The sequence below is a fragment of the Bidens hawaiensis genome, unplaced genomic scaffold (assembly GCF_021521415.1).
Source record: "Bidens hawaiensis isolate Kalapana, Puna unplaced genomic scaffold, B.hawaiensis_p1.1 tig00032354_1, whole genome shotgun sequence".
Lineage (NCBI taxonomy): Eukaryota > Viridiplantae > Streptophyta > Magnoliopsida > Asterales > Asteraceae > Bidens > Bidens hawaiensis.
Genome location: NW_027495490.1, coordinates 39675 through 67004, shown reverse-complemented (window position 1 = coordinate 67004; position 27330 = coordinate 39675). Strand labels below are relative to the sequence as shown.

The 27330-nt window shown below is 34.9% G+C and overlaps 3 protein-coding genes across 3 annotated transcripts; 1 reads left to right on the top strand and 2 right to left on the bottom strand.

Moving 5' to 3' along the window:
• Nucleotides 1-2262: 2262 nt before the first annotated feature.
• On the bottom strand, nucleotides 2263-4452 carry LOC143583285 (uncharacterized). Its single transcript, XM_077065631.1, has 9 exons — nucleotides 4315-4452; nucleotides 4162-4242; nucleotides 4018-4083; nucleotides 3837-3927; nucleotides 3703-3772; nucleotides 3034-3129; nucleotides 2790-2889; nucleotides 2524-2687; nucleotides 2263-2415 (listed from the first exon to the last, which is right to left on the bottom strand). Exons 1-9 carry the CDS (start codon nucleotides 4358-4360, stop codon nucleotides 2281-2283), a joined length of 849 nt encoding a protein of 282 aa, XP_076921746.1. The 5' UTR covers nucleotides 4361-4452; the 3' UTR covers nucleotides 2263-2280.
• A 6597-nt stretch (nucleotides 4453-11049) lies between these two features.
• On the bottom strand, nucleotides 11050-12764 carry LOC143583284 (TPD1 protein homolog 1-like). The gene is made up of 3 exons (XM_077065630.1): nucleotides 12686-12764; nucleotides 12496-12600; nucleotides 11050-11360 (listed from the first exon to the last, which is right to left on the bottom strand). Exons 1-3 carry the CDS (start codon nucleotides 12762-12764, stop codon nucleotides 11050-11052), a joined length of 495 nt encoding a protein of 164 aa, XP_076921745.1.
• Nucleotides 12765-15315: 2551 nt separating this feature from the next.
• LOC143583291 (carbon catabolite repressor protein 4 homolog 6-like) lies at nucleotides 15316-26946 on the top strand. Its single transcript, XM_077065634.1, has 18 exons — nucleotides 15316-15363; nucleotides 15925-15976; nucleotides 18498-18659; nucleotides 22200-22279; nucleotides 22383-22854; nucleotides 23347-23513; nucleotides 23641-23706; nucleotides 24263-24315; nucleotides 24495-24576; nucleotides 24680-24723; nucleotides 24809-24890; nucleotides 25361-25453; nucleotides 25540-25572; nucleotides 25656-25744; nucleotides 25842-26307; nucleotides 26377-26462; nucleotides 26573-26657; nucleotides 26804-26946. The coding sequence occupies exons 1-18, from the start codon at nucleotides 15316-15318 to the stop codon at nucleotides 26867-26869; spliced, it is 2226 nt and encodes a 741-aa protein (XP_076921749.1). The 3' UTR covers nucleotides 26870-26946.
• The last annotated feature ends 384 nt before the right edge of the window (nucleotides 26947-27330 follow it).

Here is a 27330-nt window from a genome sequence, read left to right as displayed (position 1 = left end):
TCTCCAACGACGAAGTCCACTGTCTAGCAGAATGTGGCATGCTTAAAGGAGATGGGGTACTTGAAAGTATTTGAGTAAGAAAAACTGATGACTTAACCGGTTCTCAACTTTTGATCATTATTAACCAAGCAATCGTCATAAGAAAGTCTCTTGAAGAGGTTTGGATTGACTAGCTTTGCTGAGGCAAACTGACCACAATGAAGATGGACATCTGATGGTGCACACCTTGATGATTCACAGGTGTTGACTATTTCGACAACGTAGACCGGTATCCCATGTGTTGACCCTGTGCTTTTGAAATGCTCAAGTCTCTGGATGTACAAGATGACACTCCTGTTTTGGTCAAATTCAAAAAAAAAGATTGTTAGGTAGTTAGTCTTTGTAACAGGTTGTCTCATCTATTTATGTATATGCATGCTTTGTTATGCCTTACATTATCTAAAAAAGTAGAAAACTTTTACCTTGAAAACGAAGCTTTCTGGCAGTGTGAGATGGCTCTTGATGAGTTGTATATGTGTTGTTTGATGAAGATGAACCACCTACATGTTGAGTAATATATCAATATTGTATTAAAAAATAAAAACACTTGGCTGTTTTGTTTCAAATATTCAGGTAGCTAGTTAATTATAATGTTGATGTTGAAGACATGTTACCTGGAACATGAGACAGAACAATGATGAACAACATGATGGAAGCCACATGAACAAAACCCATGATGATCGATCGATGTATACAAATTATTAAGTGGAATTGAATTGAAGTTAGGCTATGCCAAGGAATTAAGATGAGCCTGCTTATATAGTGGAATTCTGATAGCTAAATTCTAAATATCATACTAAAAGCAAATATTATAATTATATACGAAATCTATATGATACTAAAAGCAAATTATTTGTGAGATTCATTAGAAAAATAATACCATGTAAATGTTACTAAATTCGTAAATAGGAAATAATATATAGGGTGTAAGTTTAATATGATTTTAATTAATTTATTTATGTTTATATGAATAATGATTTTGATTGACTAACACAACCCTATAATTCATATATTGTTTATAACTAATGAATGCTCAGGTGTATGATAATTCAACATGGTGTTTAAAACTTTGCAATGAAGAGAATAAATATGATTATGAATAATTAATATAATAAATATAAATTATGCAATTAGATATGCTTAATATGTCTGTGATATTTGTAATGAAATAGGAGATTTAATAAATTAGGCAATTAAATATGCATAATATTTCTGTGGTCTTGTGATATTTATTTGTATAGAAATAGAAGATTGTAATTTATGCCATAAAAAAATCGAAATAAACCTCATATAATATATTTAAAAATTTGCCTAAGATCAAGTATTTCCCATAGAATTAGCAAGAATTGAATCTACAGAAGTATTTATCAAAAAAATAAATAAATAAATAAAGAGAGAGAGAGTATAAAATAAAATGACTAAAATGTCCTCTAGATGTGAATTATCTGAAACAACTTTCAGATGGAAGTGTTACTAGTTGGTGACCTCAGTGTTGAAACTGATGCTCTACATATATATAGAAAAAATGTCCAAAATACCCTTCCCATCATGACACAATCTATCAACCTATTAAGTCTTGCAAACCAATCACAAAGATAGCTGTAGCATTGGTTTCTAAGTAATTTAAGCTCAAAATTGGTTCTGCACTTACCGCCATAAGCCTTGGCTGACCGACAGACTCTCCTAAGCTATTCTTAGTTGCATTTGTGTTGTAATCTCTCCAATGCAAATACTTGTTTAATGACTATGAACCACCTGTTGAGTAACCATTGTGAAAATTAAAAAAAATAAAATAATAGTAATAATAAAACAGTTAAAAGATGTTAAGACAGTTGGTTGTTGAGTGTTTGATGTTACCTGGAAATGAGACAGAACAATGATGATGTTGATGATGATGTATGATTTTGTTTTGCATACAAATTAAGAGGAAGTTATGCTGCTTAGTACCATACAAAGGAACTTATGTAGTGGAACTCTAGTAATTTAAATAATACTAATAGTAGGAACAATTATTATAACAATAATGTTTACAATCTTTAAAATTAATTGGGAGTGTTCAACGGAAATAAAAGGGGTCGGTTTTATATGACTCAAATGATCAATGATCTTGATTGACTTGATCATTAATCACAATTAAATGAGTTATTATTGAAAAGGTTATGGGAGATCTCATAATAAATAGTAGAATGAAATGTATACTACATGTAAATATTAAAAGGATGTTACAAGTGTAATAAGGACTCAAGAAGTGATATTATTATAAGATTTAACCCCTCCTACTAAGGTCATGGCTTCGATAACTGCCATTAGCAGAAGGTCTGGATACCACTCTATGTCACCCTCTGATTGCATATCACTCAAAACCCTTCCCACAATCTGCACAAAAAAAAATCATATATAAATATACTTTAATTGACTATAATGTTATTTTATGAAGACAGAGGCCAACTAGCACTTTTTTTATTTTTTAAAAAAAGTAGTGACCTTGCGAGCATAACCACCATAAGCGATTCCTCCAATCAAAGCATTTGAACTTGACGCGGTTGACGAGTTTTCTATGGGCATAGCCGTCGGCATTTGGAAAAGGTTCAGTTTTTTCAAAGCATCAACTGTGTGAGCATTAGTACCACCCGCAAGTTGAAGAAAACCTACGTCATATATGGTGACAAGTAAATGTTAAAAACACGTGCGCTAAGCACTTGCACCTTTACAACAATTGTGTTGTAAATCTAACAGGCAGGCACACTAACCAGGAGGTTTCTCATTATCAAAAGCCAACCGATGGGCAAAAGCAATAGATTCTCGAGTGGCACCTCGTCCGATATCTCCACTCATCGGTCGACCATCTAACTATAATATCAAGTAAACTAAACATTAGTCTTTAGTTAACGTGGGACAGTTATTATGTGCACTTAGTCTAGTATGTCGAGTCCATTAAGCCCGATACATTAGTCTATGGATAGGGTCTTGAGAGTTAACGACAGTTACACCTACCTGCCATAGATTTAAGCAACAAAGATTGTGTTCTAGAATAGAGTACAATTTGTTCATCGTGGCGACAGTTGAATCTCCAATATAGGGTAAGCTAACCTGCATTTGTGAGAAAAGAGAGACATTTATGGACAAACCAACACAATGTTGACTATGACTTTGTTATAAAACATAAAGACAAATACAACCTATGCTAGTGTGGTATAGTCTACTAACGATATTATCAACATCGTCTTGAGTCAAAATAAAACGTCAAATGAAATGTTTAGAAATTTTCCTAAGATCAAGCATTTCCCATAAAAATAGCAATAACTGAATCTACATGCATATGAAATAAAATGACTAAAATACCCTTTGAAACAACTTTCAGATGGAAGTATTACTTGGTGACCCTAACACATTTTTCTTACTTTATATTCAATTCAGTAAAAATGAAAGAGCTTAACATAAGACATCAAATTTCATCGGTAACTAGTTTTGAAACTGAAAATCAGCATGCTCTACGTGTATATAACAAAATGTCCAAAATACCCTTCCCATCATGGCACAAGCTATCAACCTTCAAGTCTCAGAGGCCAATCACAAAGATAGCTGTAACATTCTCTTTTATGTAATTTTAGCTCAACATAGTGAATGCCGCAACTGAAAAACGATAATTGGTTCTGCACTTACCGCCACAAGCCTTAGATGACTAACAGAATCTCCCAAACCATTCCAAAGCTCTTCGAATGAACCAGTCTGCCTGCAAAAATTATTTATTAATTACCTTAAAGTAGCTAGGCGTTATAACTATATGAACAGAATACCTTCCATTCGTATGGATCTCGAGAGCATCGACATCATCTCTCTCAAGAAGTTTAGATGTTGCAGCAGCATATCTTACATATGAAATTGCTTCTGGAAGCATTTAACCGTATACGTGTAGTATAATACCATTAGACCCCACACCACATATGTGAGCAAAAACGAGAAAAGAAAGTGACTAACCTATTTTATCATACGGACAAACTGGTAAACAACGTCCACAGCCATAGCAACGCTCTCTTGTTACTCCTGTTCAACCACATGGACAGAATGTTTAACAAACTATTTGCTTAAAAAAGAAATATATAATATTCTAGTTGAACAAACCTTCCTTGGATATTGCATTAGCAGGACATATATTTTCACACGGTCTTGAGCAGTCTGTTGGACAATCATCCGGATCAAATTCTGTAAAGCTAATAAAGAGTTAGTTAAATGACAATAAAGGACTCTATCAAACTTAAGGGAACGAAATATGACCGGCTTTTCGGAGGTGAAGATCCTCATCATCATTGACACTTATCATAACCCAAGGCCTTCTAATCGGCAAGATATCTCTTGCTGCATTAATTCCTTCATTCACTGCGTTCACTACCGCCTCATCCGCAGCACAATCAATACAATAACTAACATAAATATACACAAAAGCCACTCTTTTAAAATGATGAAGTAGTAGAAATTAAGTGATAAATATGCATGGTTTATAGTTATACCTCCAGCTAGAGTGTAAACAAGAGAAAGGTTCCTGATATCCACCACATCCTGCAATGTATCAGCTGGTTAAAATTCAAACCAAAAGATTTACCTCCTGCTAAAAGATCAGAGATGCTTTCAACAAGGTCAAACGGATTTGACGGGCCTAGTGTATTTTTACGTTTTAACTCTTTTGGAATTGTATGTATTAATTTCGATCGATCCGGACTTTAGCTCGCTTAATGTACTGCCATGGGGGTGTAAAGGAGTCGAGCTCGTTTTGACTTACGAGAGCTTGAGCTCGGCTCGTTTCAAGCTCTATTTCCAAAATTCAAGCTTGGCTCGTGAATTGTTTTTTCAAGCTCGGACTTGGCACATTTATTATTTAGTAATTATTTTATATTTTATACATATTTTTAACTATTTTTATATTTATATATATTTTGAGACAAACTTAAACGAGCCAAGGCTTGGCTTGAGCTTAGCTATGTAGTGTAAAATTAATATATAGAAGTCCAAAAGAGGTAGCACTTAAAACAACACAAGGCTCGAGGTCGGGCTTGATAACTTAACGAGCTTTAATTGAGGTTTTTATGATATAAGCTTGAGCAGCTCATGCAGCTTAGGCTTGTTAAGGTTTTTATTAAATATATAAACATACTGAAAAACATATATATATATATTGAAGAGGTAGGTCCCAGCAGAGCCCAGTTGGACCCGCAGGACTCACCTTGAAGAGAGACGTCTGCGCAGAAACCAACTGGATCCGCAGGACCCACCATGCTCAGAGACGTGACGTCCTTACGTGCAGTACGCAAGCTGTTCCCGCAGGAAATGCCTCCCAATGGTGAAGTACTCCGCCTGTTCCCGCAGCTGCGGATACAAGCCATCAGGGAAGGCCACCCGCGCAGCAAGGCTACACGCACAAGGCACTTAGCTTTCAATAATTCAGTAGTCACCTGAAGGAATGAGCAAAGCCGGGAACAATCCCGCACGAAGGCGGGAGGGGGAATACTCCCGCCCAAATAAGCCAGTCCGTACGATACTGGAAGATCTTTTGTACTGTACCTGACGAGGTATGGGCAAAAGATCTGACCAAAGATACGACAGCTCATTGACAACAGTATGGCGAGCAGCATGCTCTTGTACTGTATGTCACTATTAGCCGCTACCTACTCACCAACTCCTGTCATACCACGTGCATAGCCTGTAGTTGGTGGAAAAGGAATAGTACACAGCAGGCCTGGTCACTGTCAGCCGCTGCCTACCCACCAACTACCAGCATGGCACGTGCGTAGGCCACAGTTGGTAGAACATGAATACTATTCAGCCGGCTATACCTTCTTGGAAACCTACCTTCGGCTATAAATACCCCAAATGGTATGATCATCTCATCTTATCTTGTATCTTACATCTTATACCTGATATCTGCTCTAGCAATCTCTTAATATACACTTATATTCAAGAGCAATCTAGTCTGATTCTCACGCCGGAGGGTGGTCACAAGGAGGTACCCCCCTTCTCAGTGACGAGCTCACGGTGTCTGTTTTGCAGGTTATCAGAAGAACCATCTTTGCTGGGTCTAACCCCTCGTGGGAAACATCTATTTAACCCCCAGATTATCCGTAATCTGCCCGGGGTCCATTAGTGTTTCTTCATATATATATATATAAATTAGTAAATTATAAACGAGTTGAGCCTGAGTTTGAAAAAACAATTGAGTTTGAGCCTAGTCAAGCCCTGGGTCGTTTACACCCCTAAATACTATTACTATTACTAATAATAATAATAACAATAACAACAACAACAATAACAATAATAATAAGGTCTTGAAATGAATATCTTGTATAAACTAAAGTAAAACTAATTATAAGTGGAAAGGTTGAAAAATAATATAAAGTTATAATTGGTTACCTCAAAGCTAGCACCACAAATATGCTTAACCCAGTTGCCTTTGTGGAGAGATGCTTGTGGGTAGGTTGCAATGGAAGGAACGTTGCTTGTTGCAACTAAATCTTTAACTTTCTCTATGGATTTCTTCTTCTTGTTGACAAGATAAGAAGACAGTTTCAGAGCCATTCAACTATCTCCCTCAACTGTCTTTTTTTAATTTAATCTGTTTATATATGTTTTTGATTTCTTTTAATACTAAAATAATAAAATAGTAATAAAGGTATTTGAAAAACCTGTAGGGTAAGTTTTACTAGACTTTTTACAATCTCATAAAAAGATTCGCAATACTCGTTTCATTGTCATCTTTGTCTCAAAATAAATCAATCTTGGGTCTTGTTAGGTTGAAGAGTTACTAATAAAGCGTTCTTGGTTTTAAAAGGAACCGAAAGGCTATGTATGTCAAAAATATGACAAACTTGTAACTAAGATCAATTGCTAGTTTCTACTGATATAGAAGCCCTTTATTGCTAACTAAGACTCACTCACAACCAATGGGGTGTGAATCGAGGTTCTTCCAATTGGGGTAATAAGAGACGGATTATCCATTCGTTGCAGCGCTTGGCCCAATTAGAGAAAACAACAATACCTCGTTTGAAGTCCCACAATTGACACCAACAAAATTCAAGATGTGGACAATTTTGATAGAAACGGCTTTGGATGCACGAGAGTTGGGAAATAACGGCATGGTGACCGATAAAGCAGCTGATGAAAGGTACAAGATTGCGAAGGTGGTTCTCTTTCAAGCTTTGTCGGAGGATATATATATACTCCTTCAAATTGCTAAGAACTGAAAGTGAAAGATATATAGGAGGCTCTACGGATAAGATTTCTTCTTGATGACATTGTTCAAAATGCACGTTTGGCTACATTAAAGAGGGAACTCAAGCATCTTCGAATTAATGAGACATACACGATTGAAGAGTTTGTTAGAAAGTTAAATTTATAAGTTCATATTAAAACTAAGGGGGTGAATAAAGGTTTAATATTGAGAATTTTAAAGTATTAGAGTTGAGTCGAGTATTGAAGTTAACGAGTTAACTAAAGTTACTATCTTTATTGGTTTTTATTAAAATTACTTTATAATTGTTTGGTCATAGTTGGTTTATGTTTTGAGTCTCCTCTCCTCTAAATAGTTTGATAGGTTATTGTTTTAGTGTTTGTTCGAGAGTTCCAAGTGTCTTTTGATCAAATATTGTGTTTTTGTTTTTTGAATATGTCATGGGCTAACAGTACATAGTTTTGGTCCGGGCATATCAATTATCAAATCATCCTTATTGGATCCATTTCAATATCAATAAATACATACTCATGTCTTGTACTAATTTTATTGTCTGTATAATACATAAAATTTGTTTTGTCCATTCACGTATTTAAACTTTTTAGTACCTTGTATGGGAGTGTATCAAATTTGTTAGGCATTGCTTCTATTTAAACAATAGGTCACGGACAAAAGTAAATACATAACTAAGAGTTCACATGTCACATTGTTAACCGTTGTAAACAGGATTCATAACTTTATGTGGTGCATTTTACTTATATTTCTATTCAAGTTAGATTTTACATATATTGGCCTATAACTTATAAGTTAAATTTTATTTATTCGGGTTATAGACCCATTTAACCTTTAAACAAATAAGTGTCGTTTGTAGCTAGCAACAAACATAATAATAATAATAATAATAACAACAACAACAAAAGTGGCGGATCTAGACCATAATCTCAGGGGTAACGCTCAAAATAAAATTTTTTTACCGTATTTCATACAATGTAAACGAATTTTTTTACCGTATTTCATACAATAACCGAATTTTTTTTACGATATTTCACATGATAGTTTTTTGTTTTTTTAAACTTGTCTTTGGACCGATATCATCGTTTCTTGTAATTTTCGTTTAAAAAGATTGCTAATAAGACATTGTTGTTTCATCTTCCAAGTTCCCTAATTTTAAAAGGGAGAACATTTAAACCATAAATCTATAATCAATTTCAATTTACACATAAACCCTAAATCCCTAATCAGTACAATTTCCAATTTATATTATCCGAATATCCAACAAACCATAATCAATCATTCAATTGCTACCAATGGGGTGGTGCTCCATTGCCAAAGGCAAAGCCTTTAAAACACCTGGGTTTGGAGGGAATGCTTTTGGGTTCAAATTCTAAAGACAACAAAAATTAAAAGTTCACTATTAAAAAAAAATCATTTAATGGCCTATAAACAATTCCAAATTAAGAATTTATATAAACAAATAAACAATTACAATTTTAAGTAGAAATAGAAGAATACCTAAATTGAACAAGTAGAATTCAAACCGTGGACAAGGGAGTGAGAGACTGAAGGAGCACCGACCATTGGCTACTCGGCTGTAGCATGCAGGGGCTTTGGGTAGTGTGGGGTGGAAGCCACGACTGAATGAAACTTTGGTTTGTTAACTGTTGGCGTCCGACCTAAACCAAACGTTTACGCATAAAGGAAAAACAAACAAATGGTTTTATTTAGTTTGTGCTTAAATTTGGTTGGACTTTCATTGGTTTCGGCTTTTAATTTGGCCGGGTCTAAACAAACAGGGGTAACGTTATATTTTTTTAGGGGTGGCGAAATACGAAAACCGACCAAAACATATAAAATTTGTACTATCGGCGAAAAGTTGAGGGGTAGCTGAGGCTACCCCTAGTTATATACCAGGTCAGCCACTAAATAATAATAATAATAATAATAATAATAATAATAATAATAAAGAAAAGAAAGTATCTACATGGTTTGTGTATTGTGGATTTACTCTTTTGCAACATGTGACTAGATGAGTGTAGGACAAGATTTACACAAATATAGCATTAATTACCTTTTCCTAGCAAACAATGTTAATTTTTGTAACCATATGCCCTATGAAATATATAGTCTTGAAAATGACAAAATTTATTATTTGCATCTTTCAATCTATTTTTAGATCCTACCCATGGGATGTATTGGGTAATTTCTTGGGAGTTGGTATACAATAGTAGAACCACAGGATAGTTGATAATTTACTCAATGAACAAAATAAGTTACATCTTAAAAACCGTTTCAATTAAAATAATTGGGCACTAGCATGATCTAAACTAAAATCCTTTGTGTAACTAGCATATATACAAATTAAAAAATGGTAAGGTAACACAATCATGATGTTTAAACTTTAGACCACAATATCATCACTGATTTTAAGTTTGGACTTTTGAAACATCAATACATAACTTTACATATGCAATCAAAGGCACTGAGCATTTGGACCAGGTAAATAATATAAATAAAAATTTTTCTGGGAAATTATATATATGTTAAAGATCATAATTTCACTATTTGTTGATAACAAAATATGTAAATGTCAACATAAATCAAATGATACATTTTCAAATACTAAAGTATTTTACAAAAGTGATAATTCATTCTTTATTATTTTTGGTCGACTAGCACCCAGTAGCTCCGACTTGACCGCCAAAATCCAAGCCCATGTAACATAGGCCAAGTTGGAGAAAACCGCCTTGGAATGATTTCGAGTAGCGAGTGATCACCAAGCACTCGACGAATTAACCAAGTTTTATAACACTAATTATCAACAAACATGACTACATACAAAATCACCAAGCACTCTGACGAATTAACCGAGTTTTATAACACTAATTATCAACAAACATGATCACATGTCTACATACAAAAGTTGAAAATCAGCATGGAGGAAAAAGCCAAGAATGCCCTTGTATTAAATGCAAAATTCTCATTTTCTCAGACCATGACTTCCTCTTGGCTGACATGTTCTGGATGACAGAAAGCACAAGCTCAAGTGTGCTTGAGACACAACCCTGCAAAGTTTGAGAAGAAGAGACACAAAACTCTGCAAAAAAAGAAAAGCATATCCTTTTTGACTCTTAAGAATTCTCAAAATCTAATGAATGACCAATCAATCTATTAAATCACCTAAACAAAGAAACTTTAAATTCAAACCTTTTTCCTATAAAAAATCTAGGCCTGGGCATTAAACACAAGTGACCGATGCGGGTTACTCGAGTTAAGCGAGTACTGGCGCCGGGTTATACACGTAACATGGCGCTGGACACGCATTTCTTGGCTCCGGTACACATGCGTAACTAGCATTTAAAAAAATGTAACCGACTCCTGAACACAGATAACTTGTGCTGAAAACTAGAAGGAAAGCTGAAATGTAATGTAAATTAAACAATAAAAATTAAACCAACACATGTAGACCCCCTTTCAACCCGAACCTGTCCCACATGAACCAAAGTAACCATTTTTTTATTCGACCTGTTCTGACCCGAACCCAGTCTAATACGTGACCCGAACCCACCCGGCCCGTTTGCCAGTCATAAAAATATCTATAATAATTCAGAAATTGACATAAATTCTCCAATATTTTTGCTTCAAATCCATTAAAGATTGAATCTTTTTTCCGGGTTTGTTCTAGGATCGAACTTACGACGCATAAAAAAAAGGGAAAATGATACATCAATCATGAAAGATCTATATATACATTATTACATAAACCAAGTGTAATGTAGTTGTAGGACTAGGGCCTAGCAAAATCTTGCATGTTTTAAGGAGATGGGGTACATGAAAGAATTTGAATAAGAAAAGCTGATCATTTGACCAGTCGTCAACATTTGACCATCATTGACCAAACAATCATCATAAGAAAGTCTCTTGAAGAATCTTGGGTTGACTATTCTTGCTGAGGCAAACCAACCACAATGAAGATGGATATTTGAAGGTGCACACCCTGACTGTGATACACATGTGTTGACTATTTGGACAATGTATTGTGGTATCCCACTTGTTGACCCTTTGCTTTGTGAAATGCTCAAGTCTCTGGATGTACAAGTTGACCCTATTTGACCAAATTCATATGAAAAATTTGTTACTTAGTTGTGCATGTGTTAGTTGTAGCAATCATATATGGGATTTAAGCAGCGGTAGGACTTTATGACACTACATGAACCTAACACGAAATTTGTGGTTTTGGGTTTGCTACAAACGGGCTGAGGTCGGTTTCGGGTCGACCCAGTGAACTATCTGTTTAGATAAGCGGGTCGGGATCAGGTCAATCCGGTGGGTTTGCGAGTTGGCCTGTTTAACCCATATTTTATTTTATTTTTTTTATGTAATAAACTAAAATGCTTGGGTATCTTATGTCAAAATGTAAAACTAAAAAGAATATTCACGTAATATTTTATAATTTTTATTTTATAATTAAAATGCATTTGTTTTGCATAAATTTGTATTTTTATTGTAAAAATGCAAATTTAAAGTATTAATACGTGAAAACAGTTAAAAATATACACTTTCGAGTCAAACGTGTCGTGCTCGGGTTCAGGTGTCTTACACGATTTTCAAGTTCGTGTCAGGTTAGACCCACCAACCTACAACACGACCTGTTTAACACCACTAAATTTAAGTGAGCAAATAAGTAAATGATGTTGTATGAGGTGAACAATAAATAAGTTCTACCATGTGCAAGCTTAGTTATAGCTTTTCAAATTACATCTAAGATAATGTGGAAGAAAGAAAATGAGAAAAGCAACAGGACCTATTTATGGTTAAAGTTGCCAAATGCATAATGCAGCAAAAGGTTGCATGAAGTGCATATAATATAGGTTGTATCATATGCATGCTTTGTTGTACCTTCTCAAATTTGACCATCATGTAAAAGAGAAAAAAAGACAATAACCCATTTGAGATATGTCAGTTGCCAAATGAATAAATGTTGTATAAAGTGCACATTATCTAAGTTGTACCATGTACATGCTTAGTTGTACCTTTGACAAATTATAACCAACACTTCTGTCAAAGAAATCTATAACAAAAGAGAGACAAAACCCAAATTGGTAAATTTTATTTGTTGTGGTTGTACTATGTGTCTATATGTTCATGCCATTTTCTACATGATGCATATTATGTGACTGGTTGTACAATGTGCATCTTTACTTGTACTCTACATAGAAAAAAAAAGTTGAAAACTTTACCTTTAAAAAGAAGCTTTCTGTGAGTGTTGGATGACTCTTGTGGGCTTGTTGTATTTATGTTGTAATCTCTCCAATGGAAATTGTTTTTTGATGAATATGAACCACCTGATTAGTAAACTTTGTAAGGTTAATAACAGTTATGAGTTGTAATTAAGTTTCAAACTCATGTTCTTTGTCTCTTTGATGTTACCTGAAGGAAACTGAAAATGAGATAGAACAATGATGAACATTATGATGGAGGAGAAGAAGATGACATGAATGAAGCCCATGATCATGATGTATGACTTATAGAGTGGAAGTTAAGCTCACAGGTGGTGGTTACTTTAGCATGACAATTATGCATATATATGAAATGAAAGTAGCAGCTAGAGTTGGCTTGCTAGTTGGTACCATACAATGTGAGATGAGTCTATTTATACGGAGTTGGAAGGTCTAAGGGATTTTTTATTTTATTTTATTAATTATGAGATAATATACTATATATAGTATTAGTTATCTTGTAGGAACAATTAACAAGAAATAAAAAATAACGTTACATAAATGCAAAAGGTGATCCAAGCTAATGTCTCTAGGGGTAGTGTCTTTCGACTGCGAGAAATAAAAGAACTAACTGTTAGCGTTCGTCAAGTCTTTGTGTTTAGCTACTATCAACCCACGATTATGAAAGATCCAACCTTGCCTCTTCTGCAACATATGAGCCTGACCCATAGTGATGACAATTGTGATCAGCATGATTCTCTTTTTTACTGAGCAGCCAATAGTGTGTAAATTGTGCCATCAAAACGTTGCATTACGTCTATCGTCCACGGTTAAGGCGTGTGTGCGGGTGCTTTGTATCCAGTAAGGTCTAGACTCATTGCTTATGGATAAAAAAACAATATCCAAGAAAATAAGAAATGTTCTCACTTATACATCACTCCAAGATTTGGACAACTTATATAATTTTCATATTAAGCTCACTGCTTTGAGAGTCGATTTCTGTTTATCTTACCTCTATTTTGAACACACTTTAATCGCTGTGAAACTCTCATCACGAAAGCACAAACCCATAAATGGTTTAACTACGAAGTAAATGAAATTAAAATCATATCTTCACTAAATTTCCGACCCAACTTTTATGTTTATGATGCATATAACATATTTAAGTTTAGGATTAAAAAAAGATAAAAAAACTGGTTAAGCCATTCAATTAATTTAGTACTCGGGAGTTTTTTATATTATCAATATAAATGCAATTATCACAATTATGTAAAATGAGTAACGATGGATACTTTTACTAGCAATATATCCAACATTACATATTATATAAAGTGTGGGGTAGTCTAAAGTAGTATATTTTGAAATCTTCCCAAAAGGAAACTTTAGGAATAGGGCATGGTGCTCAAGGTTTGACATTCACATGTGACCTTGGACCGAAGACTTATAACTTCTTTAGTAAGACAACGATTTAAAAACACCAAATGTGTTCTTCATGGTTTCCTTTATTATGGTATGTTGATATATATTATAGCATTTAGTTTTATAAGCTTTGACACACTTGTGTATTAATATGGAAAATGATAAACATAAAGCTAAGGGTTATGTTTATGTGTGGTTTTTTACTATTAAAGTATAACAATTTAAACATATAAAAGGATTTTAGTGATGGTTAATAAGAGAGACTCCATCTAATCTCATGGTATGTTGGGGTATTTGAAAAGTTATAAGTAATAATTTGATTCATTCCAACATTCGCTAGTGTTCCAAACAGTGTTTTAAAAACCGGTTCGTACTGGCCGGTTGAACCGGTAATACCGGGTTTTGTATATTAGACCAGTATTTTGGTCCCGGTATTTTTGAGCGGTTTGTTAAAACATTGAACCAACGGTTTTTTCTAAAATATCGGTTTAAACCGACAAACCGGTTCTAACCCAAGCAATTTTTTATATTTTGTGGCCCATATTTTTTAAAATTTACTTTTAACCTATCGATTAACTTCAAAACGAGTAAACTTTTGGATTGTTTTTCGAAAATTGAATGCTTTTGTATTATGGATTAACTTTTGAATTATATTTTATTATGAAATCATATAATTTTGGGTTATTTTTAGTTAAAGTTATATTTATATGATATTACAAGGTAAACTATTAACCCCATTGAACCTTCCCGGTACAACCCGGTTCAACCGGTTATACCATTTTTTCATCCCAAACCGGTATGAGCTAAATACCGGTTTTTAAAACATTGGTTCCTAAGACTATGGAGGCTATAAGATCTATTGGGGTTCCTTTGGACTATAAATGGATCTTCGCTTAAATAAATCTAGTGCAAAGATTGATATAACTTTGTGTTGTAAGTTGGGCGGTTGATTGTTTTGGCTTCTAACGCCTTACTAGTTTGTTTAATAAATTTTTTTGTTTCAAAAGAAAAAAAAATCTAATGTTTGATTTTTTTTTTAACTTATTATAGTTGGTTTACGTGACAAATAAACATTAGATAACAAAAGGTGAAAGCTACTTATGGGTGGAAATAATGCTTTTTTCTTACAGAAAAGAGAAAAAAATAGTGGTGGTGATAGAGAAATGGAGGTTATCGGTAATGGATACTGTCGTTAATTTTTAAAGGGTAAAATAGTTATTTAAATAGGTAAAATTTAAAAATTAAATGATTATTTTTATCTGGTCCAATGGTCAAGGGGGCTTTCCCATGCTCAACGGTTATATGATAGCTATGAGTGGGCTTGCGCCACTCCCATGCCGCCGCAGTTGAAGCATGTCATTATGGTGTTCGTGAGTGGCGTGGCAGTGAGCCCTCCTTCGCGCCCCTATTCACCCTTCGACAATGGAAATAATTGCCAAACTCCTTGCAAATGACTCACAAGTGTCATCGGTATGTTGATTGCTTTAGTCAGACAACTTTTATTGAAGGGAGATATACTTTAGATGACCCATCAATGGTTGATAGAATTATTTCATGGGCCGGAAAGGATAAAAAAAATATGCTTTTCAAGGTAGATTTTGAGAAGGCTTACGATACCCTTAGTTGAGGATTTTTATTGAGCATTATAGGTGGCATGGTGTTTCCGGAAAGTTGGATTTCTTGGATTCCAACTTGCTTGAAATCGGGTAGAAGCTCAGTTCAGGTAAATGGCTCGCCCACTATAGAATTATTAGATAAGGTGATCTGCTTGCTCCGTTCTTATTTGTGATTGCTATGGAAGCCCTACAAGTAATGGTAGATAGGATAAGGCGAGTTAGGCTGATTTCGGGAATTCATTAGCCAAATAATGGGCCGATTATTTCCCATTTTTGTTTTGCTGACTATGTCATGTTCCTAACGGAGTGGTCGGCGAGCAATATGAAAAAGTTGAATCGGTTGCTACAAGGATTTTTTTTCTTAACTTCGGGCCTTAAAGTTAATCTTGATAAAAGTTGTGTTTGTGGTACCCAGGTTAGTGAAGACGAATTGGTAAGGATGGCGGTGATTGTTGGGTGTGGGGAAGGTGAATTTCCATTCACTTATCTCGGTTTAACGATTGGTGATTGTTGGGTGTGGGGAAGGTGAATTTCCATTCACTTATCTCGGTTTAACGATTGGTGTTGACATGAAACGAAATTTTGGAAGTCGGTAATCAATGGATTAAATGCAAGGATTTTGTCACACCCCGACATTGAGCATAGGCATGTGACCAACTATTGGTAACTATTTTGTAAATATATCGTAGCATTGGTTGCAAATCGAAAGCCTTTTCATTAAAATATTATTATTTTCAAAATCTCGGGATTTCCACTCGATAGAGTTTACAAAAGATTAATTGATAAAAAGATAATTTACATCTTTTACATTTAATCAAAATATTTGAGCCATCATATCATCTAATGGCTAACACCATCATCTTCTATGTCCAACTAATCACTAGCTGCAAAATATTTTATAAAATACGTCAGCAACACATGCTGGTGAACACGTTGACTCTATAACATTTTATATACTTAATTATTCCCTAACGGTATCTTATGACCCGGTCCGTCATGGAAAAGGAAATAATCAAGTTCTAAAATTCTGAAACACTATTATAAACTCATGCTCAACTTGAAACCACTCAGCAAACACCTTAGTGTTCGAGTACTTAGCAACTACCAATATACCAAGACCATTTCTCACGTGTGTATAACTTGGGCCTAGCCCTGTCGTGGCGGATGAACGACCAACCGTGGTGTGGTGTGCCCACCGACTGCCCACATATGTAAAGATCCAGACAAACATATACGATAGCCTGAGGACCAGCGATTACTTTTGCTTATAAAGTTTTAGGCATACATAATCTCATGTAAACATTTGTTCATATAACTCGTTTAAAGAGTTGTAAAAGTTTGAGCGTATTAACCTTTGTTCTAATCAGTTTTTTGTACTGATTTATGTCTGTGCGTTATCTCGATTTATAGTACATGAATAACTTTTATAAATATCTAGATCGAATGATCTAGCTTTAGACCTTTAGTGTAATTTGCATATCTTTAAACCTTGATAATCATTTGTTTGAATAAAACATTTAGACATATAGTCTTTCTGTTTATTTACCAATTATGTGCTACGTTTCTTTTTCACGAAGAAACGTCTATTTACCAAATGTGTTATTCCTGATTTCCTTTATTATGGTATGTTAGATATATATTGTAGCATTTAATTTTATAAACTTTGGCACACTTGTGTATTATTATTGAAAATGATAAACATAATGCTAAGGGTTATGTTTGTGTGTGGTTTTTCACTATTAAAGTATAGCAATTTAAACATATAAAAGGATTTTAGTGATGGTTGACAAGAAAGACTCCATCTTATCTCACGGCATGTTGGGGTATTTGGAAAGTTATGAGTGATTTGATTCATTCCAACATTCGCTAGTGTTCCAAAAACTATGGAGGCTATAGGATCTATTGGGGTTCCTTTGGACTATAAATGGATCTTCGCTTAAATAAAGCTTGCGCAAAGATTGGTGTAACTTTGTGTTGTAAGTTGGGCGGTTGATTGTTAGGGCTTCTAACGCCTTACTAGTTTGTTTTAATAAAATTTGTTGTTTGAAAAGAAAAAAAAAATCTAAATGTTTGATTTTTTTTCTAACTTATTATAGTTGGTTTACATGACAAATAACAACATAAGATAACAAAAGGTGAAGGCTACTTATGGATGGAAATAATGTTTTTTTCTTACATAAAAGAGAAAAAAGTTAGTGGTGGTGATAAGGAAATGGAGGCTGTCGGTAATGGAGGCTGTCGGTAATTTTTAAAGGGTAAAATAGTTATTTAAATAGGTAAAATTTAAAAATTAAATGATTTTTTTTATCCGGTCCAATGGTCAAGGCGGGCTTTTCCCATGCTCAACGGCTATATGACAGCCGTGAGTGAGCTTGCGCACCTCCTGACCCACCACGGTTGAAGCAATGTCGTTATGGTATTCGTGAGTAGCGTGGCAGCAAGCCCTCCTTTGCGCCCCTGTTCACCCTTTGACAATGGAAAGTAATTGCCAAACTCCTTGCAAATTGGCTCAAAAGTGTAATCGGTCCGTTGATTTCTTCAGCTCAAACAACTTTTATTGAAGGGAGATATACTTTGGATGAGCCATTAATGGTTAATGAAATTATTTCATGGGCCGTTAAGGATAAAAAAATATGCTTTTTAGGTAGGTTTTGAGAAGGCATACGATACCCTTGAGGATTTTTATTGAACATTATAGGTGGCATGGGTTCCATCTTGCAATACGGATTCTTGGATTTCGGCTTACCTGAAATTGGGTAGAAGCTCGGTTCTGGTAAATGGCTCGCCCACTATAGAATTTAACTTATATAGAGTTATTAGACAGGTGATCCGCTTGCTCCGTTCTTATTTGTGATTGCTTTAGAAGCCCTACAAGTGATGATAGATAGGATAAGGCGAGTTAGGCTGATTTCGGGAATTCATTAGCCAAATGATGGGCTGATTATTTCCCATTTTTGTTCTGCTGACGATACCATGTTTCTAATGTAGTGGTCAGCAAGCAATATGAAGAAGTTGACTCAGTTGCTGCAAGGGGTTTTTTTTTCGTAACTTCAGGTCTTAAAGTTAATCTTGCTAAAAGTTGTGTTTATTGTACCCCGGTTAGTGAAGACGAATTGGTAATGATGGCGGTGATTGTTGGGTGTGGGGCAGGTGAATTTTCATTCACTTATCTCAGTTTAACGATTAGTGTTGATATGACACGAAATTTTGGAACCCAATAATCGATAGATTCAATGCAAGTCACACCCCAACTTTGAGCATAGGCGTGTGATCAACTGTTGGTACCTATTTTGCAAATATATCATAGCATTGGTTGCAAATCGAAATCCTTTCATTAAAATAGTATTATATTCAAAATCTCGGGAGTTAACACTTGATAGAGTTTTACAAAAGATAAAAAGATAATTTACGCCTTTTACATTTAATCAAAATATTTGAGCAATCATATCGTCTAATGGCTAACGCCGTCATCTTCTATCTCCAACTAATCATTACTTGCAAAAGAGTTTATAAAATACGTCAGCAACACATGCTGGTGAATACGTTGGCTCTAAAACATTTTATATACTTAATTATTCCCTAAGGGTATCTTATGACCCGGTCTGTCATGGCAAAGAAAATAATCAAGTTCTAAAATTCTGAAATACTATTATAAACTCATGCTCAACTCGAAACCGCTCAGCAAATACCGCAACGTTCGAATACTTAGCAACTACCAATATACACAAGACCATTCCCCACGCGGATATAACTTGGACCCGACCCGTCATGGTGGAGGATGACCAAGCGTGGTGCAATGTACCCACTGACTGCTCACATATGTAAGGATCCAGACAAACGTATATGATAACCTAAGGGCCAACGATTACTTTTGCTTATAAAGTTTTAGGGATATATAATCCCATGTAAACATTTGTTCATATGAATCGTTTAAAGATTTGTGAAAGTTTGAGCATACTCACTTTGTTCTAATTAGTTTTCTGTACTGATTTCTGTATGTGCATTACCCCATATCTATAGTATGAGAACAACTTTTACATATATCTAGATCAAATGATCTAGCTTTAGACCTTTCGTCTAATTTGCATAACTTTAAACCTTGATAATCATTTGTCTGAAATAAAACATTTAGACATGTAGTCTTTCTGTTTATTTACCAATTATGCGCTACGTTTGTCACACCCCAACCTAAGGCGGAAATGTCGGGGTGTGATCTGATTGCTCACAGCTCGAAGATACTATCATAATATAAAAGTGACAATATCTAATTAATTATTTATTCAAAGAATACACATAATATCCAAATAAAACAAAATATTCCAAATAAATAAATATCACAAATTTAGATTCATGTTTGTCTTCATTAAAACCCTAAGGTCTTTCTAAGTGTCCATACTTCAACTTCAAGCAACCTGCATATGCGTAAAAAACAGAGTTTGTCAACAACACATGTTGAGTGAGTTTATCACCAATTTTGTCAAAAAATAATGTTAATATGATAAATAAGAAAAATAAGCAAAACGTAATAAATGTGGTATGTAAATCAAACCATGAGCAAATCAGTTGTCGATTAAACCATTGCCAAGCGAATCGGGCGCCGGTCAATAGTATGAGAACCCTCCACAAGGGGATATGCCAAACAAATACGTACATAGACAAGTAAGCACATAACAAGCATATTTGATTAATCACACACAATTACACGTTTGCTATTTTTGATATATATATATAGTATGATGTACGCATATGTCCCCAAAACATTGTGAAAATTGAGTAAAATAAGGGAATGATAAAAACTCACCTTAGATTAATGTCAAACGAATATAAATACGAATAAGCGAGCTAACGAATAAGCGAGTCGTCCACTATACATCAAACGATATGAAGAAATCAGAATATGAGACTTCAGGATATGATAATATAAATAAAAACGACATCGTTGCCGCTAGAATCAATCCAAAGGGATGAGTAGAACTCTAGTTATGTTGAATTAAACGTTTAGTGAGCTAGTACTGACCAGAATCCGAATAGCGAGTCTAAAGTCGGGTTTTGGTCAGCAACCTTAAAATTGCGTTACGAGAATAAAAGTCTTCTGGACCGAACGTTGAATCCGACCAGAAGTATGAGAAAACATTAAGTCAAACTTGTTGACTATTTTGCCCTTTTAACAAGTTTTAAAAGATTTGACCAGTCAACACCCTTCAACCACCGAAATTGATTGAAGTTTATTGACTAGGGAATGTATATGAATGTTTTCTTAGTTTACAACTTACCCGGAAAGTGAAAGAACAAGGATATATGAAGAGTTAACGGTCCACACGCATGCAAAGTCAAACGAACAAACTTGTGTATTCAACCAATTAAGCAAAAACCGACAAAGTTGATGATGAGCAGAGAGGGTGAAGGCTGGAGAGGTTTCTCTAGGGTTTGGGGTGAAGGTTTGTGGCAGAGATTATGAGTTGTTTATATAGAAATAGCAAAAATGAACTAATTTTGGACTTGTCATTCGTTTAAGTAAGAATATATGATTTTAATGAGAGAATCATTGAAACAATAATAAAGATTCACCCTTAATTAGTAATAAACGATTTAGGACTTGTGTTTTAGTTATGTTATGATTTCTTGGTCATTAATTCACTCAAATATGTCAAACATAATCGATTTTATACCAAAACGAACTAGGAAATGATCAAACACGAAACGAGTATGTGCAGGTATCCCATAGCGCCGCGCGGTGGGGGAGGGGTAGCCCACCACGTGAAGCTCCGGCCTAGGGTGGTCAAGTTTTGATTTTTGACACAAATGGTCCTTGAAGTTTGATGTTTGGTCAGTTATTGAACTTGTTATACAATAAAGAAGAAATGAACATTATATAAACTATGAGGGGTTTAAAGTGAACTTAAGAAACTTAAATATTTGATTCTTGATTAATTATAGTGATCTAAAATATTCCCCGGTCGAATTATGAGTAAACGAATACGGGTTTGAAAAATCCGAAATGTTACAACATTTCTTCTTCTTCTTCACGAAGAAACGTCTATTTATAAATATCTTTACGTTTATTGTTCAAGAAGAAACGCCAATTTAACTATAACATTTATATGTAAATTTTGCGTTTCTTAGTCATGAAGAAATGTTATTTTGACTATAAATACCTATTTAAAACTATTCAATGTTTAAACTATATCCCCGACTAGGGTTTAAGCCATGTATTGAAATAACTTAAGCGTAATTCCTTAAAAATGGGGTTTAGAAATATGAAGCTTAAAAATAAACAGGCAGCACCTCTACTACATGTCAAGTGTCGGGTATGAAACGTCGAAACTTCGGAGTGACATCGGGATGGATGAACTTCGAGGCTCAAGGAAACTTCAGAGTAAAAGGGTTGTTATGTACGCACGCTAGTTAGATAGGTAGGACTGATTAATCGTGTCACACCAAGTACAACCTAACACACCACACCCAAATACCCTTTTTACATAATACATCACAGAAATTGTGGTCCTAAAAAAATTAGATTAAAAGTTAAAAAAATCATATAGTTATTATGTGTAACGAAGGGTAAGGTTTTAATCAAGCTTGGGCTAGTGTTACTCAACAAATCAATTTGTAAGTAACTCACGAGCCAATTCAACGAGTACAACTATAGGGACTGATAATGTAAATGTAAATATTTGGCACGTGTAACAGGAGCGTGGATAACGCGCTTGACCCGTGACCGATCATCGCCGGTTCGTATCGCACCTCCTCCGCTCCGCCGCCGTCGCCATGTCCCTCCGTCCTTCCGCCGCCGTAATCATCAACACTTAATAATAATAATAATCATTCAATTTCCACTTCTTCCTTTTACTAATTCATTTATTATTATTACAGTACAGAGGCGGTGGCCGTAATAATCAATCGCACACCACCAGAGGATTCTCAAATCTACCTGATGACGTCATCAACGACGTCAATCGCCAATTCCGTCCGGATTATAACAATAATAATAATCCTCCGCCGCCGCGTTTCAATTCTAGACCTAATAATAATTCGAATCCACCGTTTAATCCACACGCACAGCCGTATAATCCGTACCAGCAGCAATATAATAATAATAATAATCAAAATCAACAGTTTCGACAGCCGCATCCACATTTTAAACCTAATCAACACTTTCAAGGGAAACAACAGCAGCAGAATGGTGAGCAGAGTCAACAGTTTCGTCGGCCTCCGTACCAACAGTTTGCGCCACGGCAGCCTTACGGACAGTTTCGGCCGCAACCGCGGTTCCAATGCCCGTCGAAACCGGCTTCTGACTATCGGAATTGGGAGCAGGCGAAGCCGTTGCCTCCGCCTAGTTGTGGTAATTATACATTTAGGAGTGCAAACGAGTCTAGCCAAGCTCGGATAGATAAATAGCTCGAAACGAGGTGAGCTTTTCGAGTTCGAGCTCGAGCTTTGATGAGCTTTGTGTGTGCGCGCTTTTTTAAGCTTGACTTCTTTTGGACTTCTATGAATTAATTTAACCCTGCATAGCCGAGCTCTAGCCAAGCTAAGGCTCATTCAATGTTTTTCTCAAAAATATATAAAATTAGTTAAAGAGGTATTTAAATTAAATAATAAGCGAGCTTGAAAAAACAACTTACGAGTCAAACTCGAGCTTTAGAAAAGGAGCTTGAAATGAGCCGAGCTCAAGCCTACTCGAGCTTGGGATCGGCTCGACTCGTTGGCACAACTAGTTATGATTCATGTGAATGAGCTTTCACCAGTAGCATTATCAATTTATCTTCATATACAGTACTAATAAAAAAGATAAGCTTTTCATATAATTGGCATTAACCTGTTTTTTCTGCAGAGCGGTTTACGGTTCTCTCATACAATATACTAGCTGATTACCTGGCTATTAGTCATAGAAGCGAACTTTACTTTCACATACCTAGACATATTTTGGATTGGGAATTTCGAAAGAGAAATATTATGTTTGAGCTCGGGTTATGGTTGGCTGATATATTATGCCTTCAGGTGAACTATTTAATGAGTTTGGAATGCATAAAAGACTTACCTTTTGGTAGTGGTTATTTTTATGTTTCGGTTTTTGATTTTAGAGTAACATTGTTTTACATTTAAGTTTGTTTTTTTGTGTTTGCAGGAGGTTGATAGATTCCAAGAATTGGAAGAAGACCTAAAGATTCGGGGATATAATGGTATCTGGAAGGTAAATGTTGCATGTGGTGTCATGAATGGTGTGTATATTGGTCACATGTTATGTATTTACTCATAAGCATATCATATTGCTTTGTGGCCGCCAAACTTTGTTAGCGTGTAGGTTTTTTAAAATGATGTAGACAGATATCACAAATTATTAATGTCTGTAAAACAGAAGAACTGTTTCAACTAGTGATTGAGAATATAACTAACTATACATGGATCCAAGTTATATCCTCAATCAGCTAACCCGTAGTTTCTTGTCTTAACTCTTAATTGTTGATAAGCATATGCTGCGACTTTCAAACTAATTGTTGGTGGATCGTGGACCTTACCACAGACGTCAAAAGAGAAAATTTGAATTGCACTTGACAAACTGTAATAGGTTTAATGTTTGGTCCTTAGATAGCTTCTTTGCTGTTAGTTGATGCAATTTTGATTATTCACATAAATTTAGAATCGAGTATATTGGTTCGGTACATTTAGTATTAGTGTTGTAACTTTTTTCTCTTCTATCTTTGAAAATTTATGTGTGTTTATTAATGTTTTCTTTTCTTCTATGTCAGATGAGAACTGGCGTGGCGGTTGATGGTTGTGCAATATTTTGGCGTTCATCAAGGTTTTTCTATTAAAGTCTTTTTGTACTTTTTAACAATGACCCCCTGCTGGTGTAGAATATTATTTTTTATGAACCCAATGCTTCATGGTATATATGATTTAAGCAATTGGTAAATCAATTGCATGCTGCAGTTATAAGCAGCTGCATCTGTTAACATTGATATAAAATTTTGATACTAGGTTTAAGCTTCTGCATGAGGAAGCTATTGAGTTCAGTAAGTTTGGATTGCGAGAGAATGTTGCTCAGATATGTGTTCTAGAGGTGAGTTGGTCTTCATTGATATTTTTTCTTAAACTTTCACATGCAAAACTGTGTATGTTTTTTTTTTCATTATTTCACTAAATGTTATTATTACATTAAACAGTCATCAAGTGAGAAAAGTTCAGCAGGATCACATTCTAGTTCATGGTAAGTACAGCATATTCTCCAGTTTTTGTACTTTTTTTCTTTCATTTATTTCTTAATCTTGCAGTGAACTGTTTTGTGCCTGCAGCTCTGAAGGCCATAATAAAGTCGTCATTTGTAACATTCATGTGCTCTACAATCCTAAAAGGGGAGAAATCAAGCTTGGGCAGGTATTAACAAATCTTTTAGTTGTATAAATATTCCTTTTGTTTTGCTCCCTTGTAGATTATTGAACTATATATATACAAAGAGAAGGAGATTCCTTATGAGTGATGCATAACTGCTTGCAATTTACTTGAAACTATCAATTTGCCTACGTTGTATATTAATAAGAAGTTAGAAACTCGTGTATTGCATGGGTTGAGTAGAAAAAACTATTAATTAGTTAGTAATAAATAGATTGAAATTATAACATGATATTTTGAGATAAGATGCGTTTTAAATTGCGTAGAAGTTAGTGTAGTTACTATATTTAAGGAGTGAAATAAGAGAAGCCGGGGAAAAAATTGGTTCATAGAATTGTGTCATGTGGCGCAACTAGTTCCTTATTTATTAGGTATAAATTTACAATCTATAACCTGTGTTTTATCTATTGCTTTTTGACTTTTAAAATTACATCTGGTCCATCTTTAACCAACAGGTTAGGATACTTCTAGAAAGAGCTTATGCTACATCAAAGCTTTGGGATGATGCTCCTGTTGTTCTATGTGGAGATTTTAACTCAACCCCAAAGGTATCTTAGGTTTTAGGTCAAGACTTTCTTTGACCTTAAATTTGACTTTATTTATCATTCTAATAACTCTCTTTCTTATGCTGCAGACTCCACTGTACAACTTCATATCCGAGCAAAAGGTTAAACAAATTTCTGGTTTTCACAAAACACCTATTACTAGGATTTTTTGTAGATCGTATGCTAAGTTTACTTCTCAATACAGTTAAATGTGTCTGAACTGCCTAGAAATAAGATATCAGGGCAATATTCTGCTGAAATTCGTCCCAAAAGACCGTTTGTCTCTAATTTCAGGTATGTATCATCCTATCATAAAACTTTTTGGACATTATCATAACTAGACATTAAGAACCGATTTATGAATATCTTTCGTCTTTTTTTATTGTTGTAGAACTCAGTCAACTAATAATGCTACTCAATCTCCTACAACGGTTGATACAACACATAAAGATGAAAAAACCGCTCCACAACCCGAGACCAAGGAAGAAAGCAAGGGCAGTTCTGTAAATTGCACCTCAGAGATTTTGGAAAGTATCTCGTCCGATATAATTACCAATGACAAGAATTCAGATGAACATGAAATACTGGAAGCCATAGAAGATGTACCTGTAGGCGAGGTGGATTCCGCTTCATTTTTGTCTGACTTGCATGGCCCTGATGGAAGTGACATGGCAGATGTAGCTGACGTGGCAGATGGAGTTGACATGGTCGATGATGAACCTTTTGTGGAGAATCAGACCCCCTTTTATGACCCATCAGGTTGGACCCCTATGGAAATAGAGGCTGCAACTGGCAGTTCAGAATGCATGACTGTGGAACACAAACTAAAACTACGAAGCACATATACAGAAGTTGAGGTGGGCTACATATACCATTTTCTCTTCACGTTTCAGTTAAAGATATATAAGAATATATTTTGTTTTCAGGATTGTTCAGGAAGTAGAGACTCGAACGGTGAGCCTCAGGTGACTAGCTACCATAGGCGTTTCCAGGGGACTGTTGATTACATCTGGTGAGTCATCATCATCATTTCCCAATCTTCTTTAAAAAAGGAAAAAATGAAAACAAAAGGAAGAGGTATACATTAACCACGGAGGTGAATTGTAATTATTTTACATGCAGGCGATCTGAAGGTCTTCAAACTGTTAGGGTTCTTGCTCCTATACCCAAACATGCAATGGAATGGACTCCTGGGTATCCTACAAAGGTATTGGGATGCTTTTATTAAAATTACTATTATTATTTTTTTAATATTATTATTATTATTATCATTAGATTTTTTAAAATTTTGGAGCTTTTGCGTAATTTTACCTTGACCGTTAAAAGAGTGTTATAATTAATTTTTGTTTTCAGAAATGGGGAAGTGATCATATTGCGTTGGTTGCGGAATTGACTTTCTATAAACCTGTGGATGAGTGAGTAGCAAACAAGTTTCTTTCAGGTCTGTAATTTTTATATTTTATTTTTTGTTAAGCTATATAGTTAGTCTTACATCAAATAATATAGGCTGTTATATATAGATTGCCAATTAGGGCTTGATTTTTTTGTCAGCTGACACGTCGTCACATTACTCTAAATCAAAACATGTTACTCTAAATAAAAACTTTTTACCTTAAAACAAATAATTTGGTAAAGAATTTTGTATGAGAAATGCATCTTGTGCTTTCTTTTATACGCCATTTAACTCTTCTATGCTGGCCATGGGACCGGGTGGCAGTTGTGACAAATATGATTTTTGTGTCAAGTTTTGTGACGCCGTATCTTGTTCAAAATAATTTATTGATGTATTTTTGTTTTATTAATTATTATATATGTTTTGCAGAACGAGTTTACCGCTACCTAAAGGGTTTATCATACTGCCTGAGGCCTGAGGAAGATTG